Below are 12,175 nucleotides of genomic sequence, written 5' to 3'. Positions count from 1 at the left end.
AAACCTAACAAAATCAATAACACAAAATTACTTATGAAATTATTTGGAAAGCTTTTATATCCTCTGTGAATCTGTGGACAAGACCAATCTTCCATCCCTAAATTTGGGGTGAGGGAGGTGAGAGGGCCCTCTGTTCTTAATTCCTTTGTCATTATATCTAGACACTTGTACATTTCCTTTAGTACTTTTAAAAAATCTGGCTTTTGGTTTGGCTAAATTTTCTATCTCCTTGACTTTTAAAATCTGTATTCAATTCTTCCGTATTATTTTAGGTTTTTTCTGTTCTTATTTGACAGACTTGAGTTAGACACAGCTCGTTTTTATTTTCAAAATTCTTCTTCCCTTTTAATATAAGGATTTAAGGTTCCAGATTTCCTTAATGAGATCCCCGAACCTGCGTGTCATGGACGAGACACATGATAAGAACACTTGCCACGGCCCCAAGTGCTTGGGGGAGGGCTGTGTCTTGCTTGAGATGCCGGAGCAGGGCGTATTCTCCAAGGATGCCCTTACAGGGTCTCCCATCCCTCTTCCTCTCCCACCCTGCCGAGGGCCTGCCCTTCCACACCTACCCGAGCTTGAAACCCTCCAGAGATGGTCTCAGAGAACTGCGACAGCTTTGCTGTGCAGCAATAGCTTTTAGGGTGGGTATGTGCCAATTCACACAGAACAGTCACGACAGGCCACAGGTGATACCCAGCACGTCACCTCACAGGAGTCCAGGCAGCACGAGTCCAGAAACTGCCCTGCAGGCCGGCCTTGTGCCCGTAGGGGAATAGCCTCCTGTCAAAGGAGCAGGGAATGGCGCTTGCCCAGGCTCCGACAGCACCCTGTCCCCAACACGGTGTTCTGTTAGGACTTCCCTGCTGCCCAGTGAACAAGGTAAGCATTCCTCCACGAGGGTCCAGAATCAGGCCCTCCAACACCCCCTCAACCAAAAGATGGACTCTGTCCCCTGCCTTGAGCTGAGTGGACCTTTGTGACTGCTGCAGAATACAGTGGGAAGGATGCTCAGCAACTTCAAGGCCTGGGCAAAAAGGTAACGGGGATCCGTCAGCTGTCGGGGTGCTCACTCTCAGAATCCAGTCGTCCCATGAGAGGCCACGCGCAGGTGAGGTAAATCCCCAGCCAGGGTCCAGGCTTCAGCCAACACAGATCACCCACTGCATAGGTAGAAAGGCCTCAAGGTGACCTGGCCACCACCTGCCTGAGACTGCAAGAAAGACCCTGAGGGTAGACACCTTCCAGCTGACCTCTAGAACCACGGGAGAGAATGACAAACGCTGCTGCTTACACCATCCAGTGTGGAGTCATCCATCCTGTCACGGGGCACGGGAGCCCACAGGCTGGGGCAGCACAGGGAAGTTTCCAGAGAGCCACCCAGGGGCACCTCTTGATTTTTGATTGACAGGAGGATGACGTCAGACTATCAAGTCTCCGTGGTGCACGACATCTCGAGGTCACTTTGGCCCATGCTGATCAGCTCTAATGGGAACCTGTTCTTATAGGTTTTATGGTTAGTGGGAATTTCCTTATCTCCCTGAGTTCTGGGATGGGGTCTGGGTAAAGGTTGCAAAAATCCCCCCACTGCAGGGTGACATGAGTTCTTTTAAATGGGCAGTTGGGGGCTGGATTTCTCCTGCAGACAACAGGTAATTTGCTGAAGGACGTAACACGTCCCACTTAGGTAAGCCAGGCAGGGCTGCAGGTAAATGACTTTTGTTGTTTTTTTTTTTTTTAAGAGAAATTGGGGGTAGGGGTGGGAGCGGGGTCAGCACAGTAGCCCAGCTAATGGCATCGTTCCCTTCCCTCAGTCTCCCAGTGCCTGCGTCTGTTCCCTGTCAGTCACACTTCACAGACAACTGGTAGACCCCGCCACATAGTGACCGAGGACACAAGTTCCAGGCCAGAGAAAGATGTGGGTGGGGTTGGATACCAGAGGGGAACGATGGAATGTCCAGCCCTGGGGGAGAAGACGAGGAGGAACAGCCTGGAGAAGGAGAGGGGAGGGAGAAGAAAGAGGAAGGAGGAGAAGAGGGATTGCAGAGGCCAGGAAGCCGGGAGGAGAAAGATGAGAGTAAAACCGCATCCGCCTGGGACGCTGGCTCATGCAGTCTCCACGGTGGCCACAGGAGGGCAGCACCACGCGGGCCAGCTCTGCATGGGTCAGCAGGCCCCACTGAGAGGGCTCAGGGTCCCAAGCTACCAAGTGAAGGAAAGCACTGAGGACGGACCAGGAAGGTGGAGATCTTGCTGATACATCAAATAATGTCACCTCTCCCGCTGCGTTAACTTGGGCCACCTCATCTGTAGGGGGCATCTTTTTCTTTCTTCTTCTTTTTTCTGTTTCCCCTGATGTTCATACCTTCTCTTTCTGACCACAAACACATGTCCTTTGGGGAACCACCCAATTCCCACTCAGGTCTGCCACACATGCTCTCACAGACTGTGCACTGCACAACCCCAGAGGATCCATCCATTTAATTGGTGCTTAAGTGGTGCCTACTGCATTTGAGCAGTGCCCAATCTGCACAACTGTCAAGGGCAGTTATAGGAGGGTGGTCCAAAGAGTCTCTCACCTTATTCCTGGTTAAGGTGCAGGAACATGATCCAAACAAGCATATCATAAATTCAAGTTTGAGTCCTGAGCAGAATGTGAAGCTCATTCTGACATTCGTTCTTCCCGTTATTTCCAGCTAACTGGATCTCCAGCTGATTCTGATTCTTTCCAATCCCAATATTCCTCTTTCGATTTTTTAGAGAAACTTTGTTACCAGCAACCAAAGGACCCAATGAGTCAGTCTGCACCTCGAACCTTCCCTAAACCAGTATCCAGGTCTTAGCCAAAAGTCTCAGGTATTAGGATTGAGGTTGTTCTCCATTATTACCCATTCATTAATGCATCCAGCAGATATCTGGCGTACCTACTATGTGCAGGGCCCTGCTCTGGTCTTTGGGATGCACTGGTGAAGAGACCAGACATGAGTTTTGCCTTCAAGGAACCTCCCACTTATTGTCTAGTGAGGAGACCCCAGGATATGGATGGTCCCAGGTGGAGCACCGAATGGTGGTGAGAATCGCGAAGGCCAGAGTGGGCGCCAGGGGAAGACAGTCAGAAGCAGGGAGCATCTGTGCTAGGCTGGCCTGGAGCAGGCACTTCTGTGCCCTATAAAGTCCATCCTCGGAAGCAGGCTGTGGCTAAGCACAATGTCGGGTCCTGCTTCACAGACAGGAAGATGCAGGACTTGCAGTGCCGACTCGGGGGCCGTCCTGGGAACGCAGGCACAGTGGACACCCGAATAAGTGAGCGGGCTACCACCATGCTGGGCCAAGGGCTGGACCCAGATATGGCAAGGACCCAGAGCTCAGACCCACAATGACCACCGGACAGGTGCCCTGAGATGGACCCATGGATTTTCCTCTCTCTGAGCCTCGACTCCAAATCTGCTCTTGACACAGTCAACTCTCTTACTCTGTGAGGTGTCTCTGAATGTTTCCTGAGCCATCGTTAATGGGAAATGGGGTCCCCAAAGGAACCCATCATGCCCCAGTGCTTTGCCCAAGTCATATAGCAATCTGGGCCACCAGGAGAGCCCCTCCCGGCCACACTCTGATTTCCCTTTGTGCCCAGGGCTCCCTTCCCTTTTGGCCCCCAGCCCCTCCCTTTAGAGAAGAAGCTTTGAAGACATCATGGTCCACGCTGCTTCTCCCCAGGCACCGGGTCTCGCCGGAGGAGGCCATGCTGACCTGGGGCACCGAGATGGGCACCGACAGGGAGCCGAGGCGTCCTCCAAGAATTGGCAGTGGTCGATGGCTTCGAGGAGGGGTCGTGACAAGTTCCTTAAGTTGACACCTGGGCACCCTGCCCGGAAGGGAGGCTGGTTCTGGAGGCACTCGCTGTCCCGTCCTCATGCGGTCAGTCGGGTGGTCCTAGAACGTGGTCAGAGCAGAGGACCTGGGGGCGCAGGCTCCGCGTAGGTCATCCCAGTGCTTCAGAGATTTCCACAAGTGATGCTGGTAAAATCGTGGCATGCAGGTGACCAATACAAGGGTGAATATATTCGTGATCACAGCCACTGTGATGTGAATCCCACTCTCCCTACTCCCTCATGTCTGAACACATGCGATGACATTACACAAGGAAAATTGGGATGGGTCCAATGAAGGAGGAGAAAGAAAAGAATGATTCTAGCATAGTTCCTCGTGTTAGGATAGGACCGGATCAGCTGGAAAACAAGGTCTGGTTTATGGAGAAGGCCTGACCTGGAAGACCAGCCTTCGTTTTAAGGCCAGAAGACGGGGAGCTGTCCAGAGTTCCCTGGTGCTGAATTCCAGGTGGGAACTCGATGCAGTCTTCAAAGGGCTTTCCAGGAGGGAAGTCGGGCGTCCTGGGCCCTCAGATCACCCCCCTGCCCTGTCCCCTTGGGGTAGCTCTTTTCTCGCCTCTTTTCTTAATTCCCGAACTGGATGATTTAGTTCACAAGTTCACTGCCCCTGTCCCAACCCCAGGCTAGTTGGGGTGAGACAATTCCCCTTAACAGAACATCTCTAAATGAGTTCATAAGAGACTTGAATCTACTGCGACATGGTAGGCTTCAGTCTAAAAGGTACTTAAAAAAACAGGAGAAACTCTTCACGTCTACTGGGCATTGATCACTGATTTAATTTCAGGTCTTTTTGTTCATTATAAGAAAGGCACAGTGCTTGCTCTCAGACAAGTTCAAGACAATTCCCTTGCTGACAGAGCTTCCCTTCAGGCACTCACAGGTGCTTCAGATCTCCCGAGGGCTGGCTGGGTGGGGAGTGCCCTGGGACCTCTGCTTGGGCCTTGGATACAAGATATCTCCATGCTCCCTGCAGTGAGGCTCCTGATACAGTGTCTCCCAGCAGCCACCTCGCCCCACTTCCCCCAAGGGAGCAGAGGCCCCTCCGGATCCCATAGACGCCATTATGGAAACAAGGGATGTTTGGTAGTGTTGTTTAGGACGCTCTACACAGACATTTAGTCTGTCAGCTCCTGAGCTGTATTTTCCACAGCATTCACCAGATGTTGTGACAATAAGTTACGGAGCTTCCAGCCACAAATAACTAAATACTCGATTTAAAATGGCTTAAGAACAGGGACCGGAGACCTAGCACCCAGACCTTGTTTGCTAATACCACTGTCCAGAGAACTGAGTCAGGAATCCTACTGGCTGCATCCGGGGGCAGGAACAGACAAGATGAGCCTCGAGCACCTGGTAGTGACAGGAAGAATATCTTAAAAACGCCTGTGCTGGTGGGCTATGGCGAAGAAGGTGTGAGCCAACTGAGGGAGCCCCCAACTGCCAAAGCTAGAATGATTTAAGAGACAAAATAGAGTAGTATTAGGTTATGACATAGAGTATAAGATAAATACCCACAAGTTCATGCAGATGTAAATAAATGAGTAAATAATGGATAGACAAATCCCACATGCAAAAGAATTTTGAGTAATTCATGTAACTACTTCTCCCTCAACGAGGTAGAGCACACCTGCCCACCGCCCAGTGTGGGTTGTGCCTAGTGACTTCCTTCCAGAAAAAGAAGTATGAAGAGAAGGAAAGAGGTCTATTTTACAGCAGCAAAAAGTTCTGACAACCACTGTCTCAGCTAGGTAATCGAGGACAGTGTGTGTCTTCAGAATGATGTGATGAGAGGGGCAGTTCACCTCTGTGGTTTTCCTGGGCAAAAAAAGTCTCATCTCATCGCAAGGAAAACATCAGACGAGTCTCCACGGAGGGAGTCTACCGGACCCACACACCTCAAAACTGCCTCGATGATCAGAAACAAGGAAAGTCTGAGAAAATGTCACGGCCCTAGGAACCTAAGGACAGGACAGCTAAATGTCATGTGGCACTCTGGGTGGGATCCTGGTACATACAGAGGATTGCAGATCAAAATCAGAGGAATCTGAACAAAGTGTTAATGTTTTAAAATAGTAAGCATTAATCCTCCTTATAGCAATCGTACCGCATTAGAACAAGAGAGCCCTGAGTGGGCAAAGTGGATTGGGGTGCAGAGGAGCTCTCTAGTATTTTAATCATCTTTGGAAGATCTAAAGCTATTCTCAATTTTTAAAATTCATTTTTAAAAAGGGGGATGTCCTATGTCCTCAGTTGAACAAGGGCTCTGGGCAGGGCCACAGCGGGGCTGGTTGAGCTCACGGTTCAATGATGACATCAGAAGCTCAGATTCCTCCCGTCCTGCCCCTCCTCCATCCTTGGCTTCTTTAATTTTTCCTGCAAACAAATCCTCTCGTGAGTACCAAGCCTCAGATGCACTTGAAATCATGTTGGAAGACATCAAGGGCAGTCTCCTTTTGGATGTCTAGCTATCAGGGAGGCAGTCTGTCCATCCAGAAGGCTTCCTGTCGGTTCCATCACCAGGACTGGACCACACACCCCAGCCTACTTGCGCAGGAAGCCGGGCGAGGGGAAGCGGGAATGTCCCACTTCCACAGGGGGAAGCCAGTAAGAATGTGGGCTGGGGGCAGGGAACGGTGCTGGGCAGGGAACCATCTGTGTGGACCACTTGTGAGTTCTCCCCAGTACACGGGAGTTTCCTCTTAGGACCTCCACCATCACCTGCTACCCTTGGGCCGAGTAATCGGGGGCTGAACGTTCTCTTTGCTAGGATCCAGACCGCGTCTCCCTCGGGGCTTGGTCCTTGGGTCTCACTCCTTCCCCTTCCCGTGCTTCTCCCACAGCTTCACAGCCCCCCCTCCACTCCCCTTCCTGCCTGTCAGGGTAGCCCTTGTAGATTTCACCCCCCAGCCCCAGTCACACTGGCAGGAAGCCTTCAGGAAACAAGACCCGGTGCCTCTGCAGGGAAATTCAGGTGCGTTGGGAAAACACGTTTCGTCCTGCTGTGCGCGCACCGCCTGATTTGATCTCCCACAATTCTTTTTTTTTCATTACATATTTTATTTGGAAATGTTTACACAAGTACGGGGAAACTAAGATTTTGAGACAGTGGATGTTATTGGATTGTCATCAGTTTATTATAAAAGACACATGGAAAGTATTTACATGATGAAAGATCTCAGAACTTCAGTGGAATGGGCAGCTTCATAGGATGCCATTTCAACAGCGATTTGTTTCAGTCTACATACTTTCCAAGAATGTCACCGTCTCTAAATAAGAAATGATCCTTGTCATCTAGAACTACTTTGGAGCCTCCATCCTCTGGGAGAAGAACTTTACCTCCAACTTTCACACTAACTGGCTGAATCTCTCCACCCTTTCCTTTAGAGCCTGATCCCGCAGCTACTACTGTTGCTTGCAATACTTTTCCTTGAGATTTTTCTGGAAGCATAATGCCTCCTTTGGTTACAGTGTCGGCTCCACTCCTTTCCACCAATACTCGGTCAAAAAGTGGAAGAAACTTCCTAAATGCTTGTCCAGCCATGACTCGCACTGCCGCAGCTCCGACTCTGCTCTCGTGCCGCTGCCGCCAAGAGACCGGCAGACCAGCCCTCGGAACTCCCACGATTCTTGACTTAGGTTTCGTTAGTGAGGATTCTTTGGTTGTGAGTGACAGAAACACAACCCAGATTAGATGAGACAAAGCAAATCGGCTCATAGAACCAGGAGGGATGGAGCAGTGCTGCGCTGGGCAGGCTGGACCCAGGAACTGTGTCCACAGGACTCCCTCTGTCCTCCCTGTCTGCCTTGTTCTCTCTTCTTGGAAGCCTTCTGTACATGAAGAGAGCACAAAAGTTCTGGGGTTACCACCTTATTGGCTTGCAAACTAGGGAGCAAGAAATTAATTTTTTGTCCTAAAACCTACATATTTTCTCAGGAAAGATCTCTGGGCTGTCATAGGTTAGACTGGTCACTGTAACCAAGGAAATGGGGACCAGTGCTAGGCTTAGGAGAAGATAAGGGAGGGCCCTCGGTGCAAAGTTTAAGGGGGCACCACTCCCTGTGGGATGCACTTCTCCACCTGAGAGTGAGAGTCTACAGCCCCAGGGTATGTGAGAGTGGGTGCCCCCTTAAATTCTGTGCTCTAGGCTCCTGGCTGGCCTTGCCCTCGTCTTGGCATCTGGGAAACTAGAACTAGTGAGACCCATGTACAGGAGACGACAAGGTGCTGGGACTGGGCACCAGGTTACATGAAGTGGGTAGTGGTGGAACAGCAGTTCCTGTTTATCTGCAAAAATGCTGAATGGTGGGGAAATCTGCCAGACAGACAAAAATAACAAATGTCCACTGGAGAAGCACCTTTCTGATCCCTATTTTACAGATGAGACGGTAGGACTCATAAGGTGACATGAAAGTCACCAAGCTAAAAAATGGCAGAGCTGAGAGCTCTGTGTATCTTAACACCACTGATTCCATAATGCATGTCCTTCCACTGCGCTGTGTTGGGGTCAGAGATGGCCGCCTGTGCTGTTGACTGAACCAGCTGGGTCCCAGGGGGAGGAGCAGCCTCAACGTGTTGCTTCCCTGCAGGATGTGCAGGGTCGGTCCATCACAGTAGACACAAGGTTTTAATTATGTACTTTGCATTGTTAAGGACATTAGCCTGGTCTAGGTGCAGGAGCACCTAACTGAGCTGAGATGGATCTCCATCTCCCATATCTACCTCATGGCTCACCTTCCAGGACTGCTGAGGCAGGGTGGGGGCCGCTGAACCAGTGACTGCAGCACTCCCCTCCCCAGTCCTTACCCCACGTGTCCCCCTACCCAGTGCAAGCTGGGAAAAAGGGGCGGAGACCTGGCCCGGCCCACGGGTGGGAAGCAAGCCCTGGGATGGTCCTGTGGCGGCCAGCAGAGGGCGCCCGACGCTGCTGGGTTTCCAAGTCCTTGGACACCTCAAGGTCTCCAACTGGGTCACCCCAGGGCTAGCGCCCATTTCAGATAAGGGGAATGAGGGCCCCTGAGCATCTTACTTCTCTGGGAGTCTGAGAGTCTTCCTTAGGCAGCAGAAAAGTTAATTGACCATGGTGACTCTGGGGGATCCCATCACCCTCCCGGCACTACAGGTTTCTCATCTATAAAATGGGCGCAGTAAGGATTCTGGCTACCTCAGAGGGCTACTGGGAAGGAAGGGGAAGCAGGTGGCCCCACACAGCGGGTCCAGCCCGCGTTCTCTGTCTCTAGGCCAGAGAGAGAGAAGACGCTGAAACCAAATGCGAGACTGTGGGTGGCGGCAGGCTGGGCTCAGGGTCAGCCTTGGCCTCCATGGCCTGACGCCCAGCAGGTGGTCTGGGGGGCTCCTGAGGAGCCAGGGCCTCAGACTAGCTGTGTGACCACGTCCCCTTCTCTCTTCAGCCCTTCCAAACATCCGCCTGCCCCGGCCTGGTGCCCTTGTTCTCCGAGTCTTCTTCCTGGAAGTTCCTTCTCCTTCTCTGCAGGGCCGCTCATCCTCCAGGTCCCGTCCACCTCTCCTCAGAGAGGCCTTCGCTGTCCTTCCCCCCCTGAGGCTGCGCTTGGCCCCGGGTGGCACTCCCCCCACCCTCGAGCCGCAGCCATCTCGTTGATGTTCTGATGCCTTTGCAGCCCGTTTTCTTCTAGAATGTGGCCCTGGAGGAGCGTGGGTATCGTGGACCCTGGCTCAGGGCTTGGTGCACGGGGAGCTCGGTGAGTCCCAGCTGAGGAGTGAACCGGGGTCGTGGAAGCCACGCTGTGTGGCCGGGAGCCGCTCTTCACATGGACGGGAGGGAAGTTCTGTTTTCGTTGTTGGAAGGGAAGGAGTATGAGGCTCTGGGAGGCCTGAGTTGTTCAGTGTCGTGTGACTACTAAGTGGGGACTGGCCGTAAACACAGAACTTCCTGCTCCCGATCTTACAGTCTTCCCAGTACGCTTCGGGGGGAAGCTGCTTGGGAGCCTCACCCACCTCATCTTGGGGCTCCCAGTTCCCCTGCAGGCTGTGGGGCTCCTACTGTCAGCTCTTCTAGGTGACCTGCACCTGAAGGCGTTTTCTTTCTGTCCCAAGCACAGCGCAGACTGGAAGTCCCAGGAGGAAGACACATTCGTCCAGTGTGTGAAATTAAAAGATCTCTGTGTCTCTGCCCCCAGTTCCCGACTTACAGCTTCGAGACCCTTGCAGAACACGGTGCTGGGAGAATCTTTTGCTCTTATGTTGGGTCTCAGACCTCGGTTCCTGACACAGCTCTCAGACCCTGTGGGTTTTCCTGGGCGATGAAGGTGTCACCAGATGGGCAAGCCCTGGTCAGGAGCTTGGTACATTCAGCCCCATCCACCCTCCAGGGAGGAGAGAGAGGCCAGGGACGGAGTGAACAGCCCATCATGCCGACACAAGGACGCCTCCACCCAATTGTAGGGTTTGGAGATTACAATCTCCGAACGTGTGGGGTGCTGGGTAGGTGGTGTACAGATGACAGGCAGGTCCCACGTCCCTCCACCTGGAGGGGCATGCAAGCCATGAAGAAAGCACAGGAGAGTGTGATAGACCTTCTGATTTTATTTACCCTAGTCCCAGAAGTGACCTACTATCGCTTCTGTCATATTGGATTAGCCAGAACCAGGACGAGGTCTGCTCACGTTCAACAGGGCAGGTATGAGTTCCACGAGGTGGGCCGACTGTGGCCAACTTAGATGTCTGTCTGCCACACCAGCTCACAGGCGCCTGCCATCTGAAGCCTGGGAAGCAGCCTTTTTTTTTTTTTTAATTTTTTAATATTTTCGGCGGACACAACATCTTTGTATGTGGTGCTGAGGATCGAACCCCGGCCGCACCCATGCCAGGCGAGCGCGCTACCACTTGAGCCACATCCCCAGCCCCAGCCCTGTACTTTCTCACAAGTGTTGTAAGGGGAGCTCCTGATGGGGTCCAGGAGGCATGCACAAAGATGTCCACTGCAACGTTGTATACAAGAGCAAAACCTGGACACACCTCTCCATCCACCAGCCAATAACTTCCAAATAACTAACGACATATTCATGCTCTTCAACAACGAAACAGAATGCGAAAAAGGCTATGACCTATTTTTCAGTGAAAAGAAAAGTTGTAGAACAACATGTGTAAGTATTGTGTCACTTAAGACTCAACAAATAATATCTGAAAGACTCCCAGGCAACAGGTGATAGGGCTCCATCTGGGGAGATGAAGAAGGCTTAAAGGGCTTTCTCTTTATTTGAAAGGCCAGTTAACACCTCGGATTCTGACAGACTACTTGGGTTTAAAGCCTGTCTCTGCAGCTTATTAGCCGTGTGACATTGGGCAAAGTACTTAATCTCCTTGAATCTCAACTTCTTCACCTTCAAAAGAAGGATGATAATAATACCATATAATAAAAAAGCAGCGTTTAAACTCAGACACTTTTGTGCACACAGGTTTCAGCAGAGCTTTGGACATGTTGGCATCTCTTCCCCACTCCAGTTCAGGAATATTTGTGGGTGGTTCGAAATCCCCTGGTGGGGTGGAGGCGGTGGTGCATTTATACAATGGGGTTCAGCAAATACTACAAATGAGGGCCTTCCTTCCTTCCTTCCTTCCTTCCTGTTTCCTTTTAGAATCAGTTTTTAAGCATTTTTCTAGTACATTCCCAGCACTCCTAAGCACTGACACAGGCTAACTGTCATGATCTGCAATGCTCTGATTTTTGTAAGGAGGATTGATACATTGTCTGTGCAATACCGTGGCTGAGTCACCACCTGAACAACAACAGGGCAGCCATGTGGAAAGGGAGCCTTGGTGGGGGCTTGGAGGCGTGGGAGGCCCACGAGGCCCTGTGACAGGGGCTCAGTAACCTTGGGAGTGGGAGGAGGAGCGGATGGAGCCTGGCTCAGCTCCCCACAGGTGGTGACTCACAGCCTAAAAATACCCCAGAGCTGGGGGCGTGGGGTGCCAGGGGCGGGTCTCAGAGCTTCTCTTCTCCAGCCTCCTCAGAACCCGACCTCCTAGATGTGCTTGGGCGGTCAGCTATGGGAAAGAGGCCTGACCCCGGTCCCTCCCCTGGGAGCACCCGTGGGCAGTGTCAGCTGGGCCCCTATTGGGTTCATTGGGCAACAACACAGCCAAAGGGAAGGCCATTTTATTTATACTGGAGTTTCTCAGGAAAATCCTAAGGTTTAAAAAAGCAGCGTTTAAACTCCTCTTTCCCCCTCTCTGGGTCTCGGCATTGAACACCGCAGGCAGCTTTGCCCCCGGGCCTTTCTCTGCTGTGTCTGTGCTGCTGTCCCTCATG

General features: G+C 51.8%; 1 protein-coding gene and 1 long non-coding RNA gene across 2 annotated transcripts; both read right to left on the bottom strand.

Annotated features, from left to right (window-relative positions):
* Positions 1-4,640: 4,640 nt before the first annotated feature.
* LOC144378202 (uncharacterized) lies at positions 4,641-6,538 on the bottom strand. Its single transcript, XR_013439877.1, has 2 exons — positions 6,186-6,538; positions 4,641-5,333 (listed from the first exon to the last, which is right to left on the bottom strand). It is a non-coding gene; the product is annotated as an uncharacterized LOC144378202 (long non-coding RNA).
* Positions 6,539-6,997: 459 nt separating this feature from the next.
* On the bottom strand, positions 6,998-7,472 carry LOC101967567 (10 kDa heat shock protein, mitochondrial). Its single transcript, XM_040275457.2, has one exon. It carries the CDS (start codon positions 7,426-7,428, stop codon positions 7,120-7,122), a length of 309 nt encoding a protein of 102 aa, XP_040131391.1. The 5' UTR covers positions 7,429-7,472; the 3' UTR covers positions 6,998-7,119.
* Between the last annotated feature and the right edge of the window lie 4,703 nt (positions 7,473-12,175).

The sequence above is a fragment of the Ictidomys tridecemlineatus genome, chromosome 5 (genome assembly GCF_052094955.1).
Source record: "Ictidomys tridecemlineatus isolate mIctTri1 chromosome 5, mIctTri1.hap1, whole genome shotgun sequence".
NCBI lineage: Eukaryota > Metazoa > Chordata > Mammalia > Rodentia > Sciuridae > Ictidomys > Ictidomys tridecemlineatus.
The sequence above is the reverse complement of the archived record's forward strand: the minus strand, read 5'-3'. Positions and strand labels throughout refer to the sequence as shown.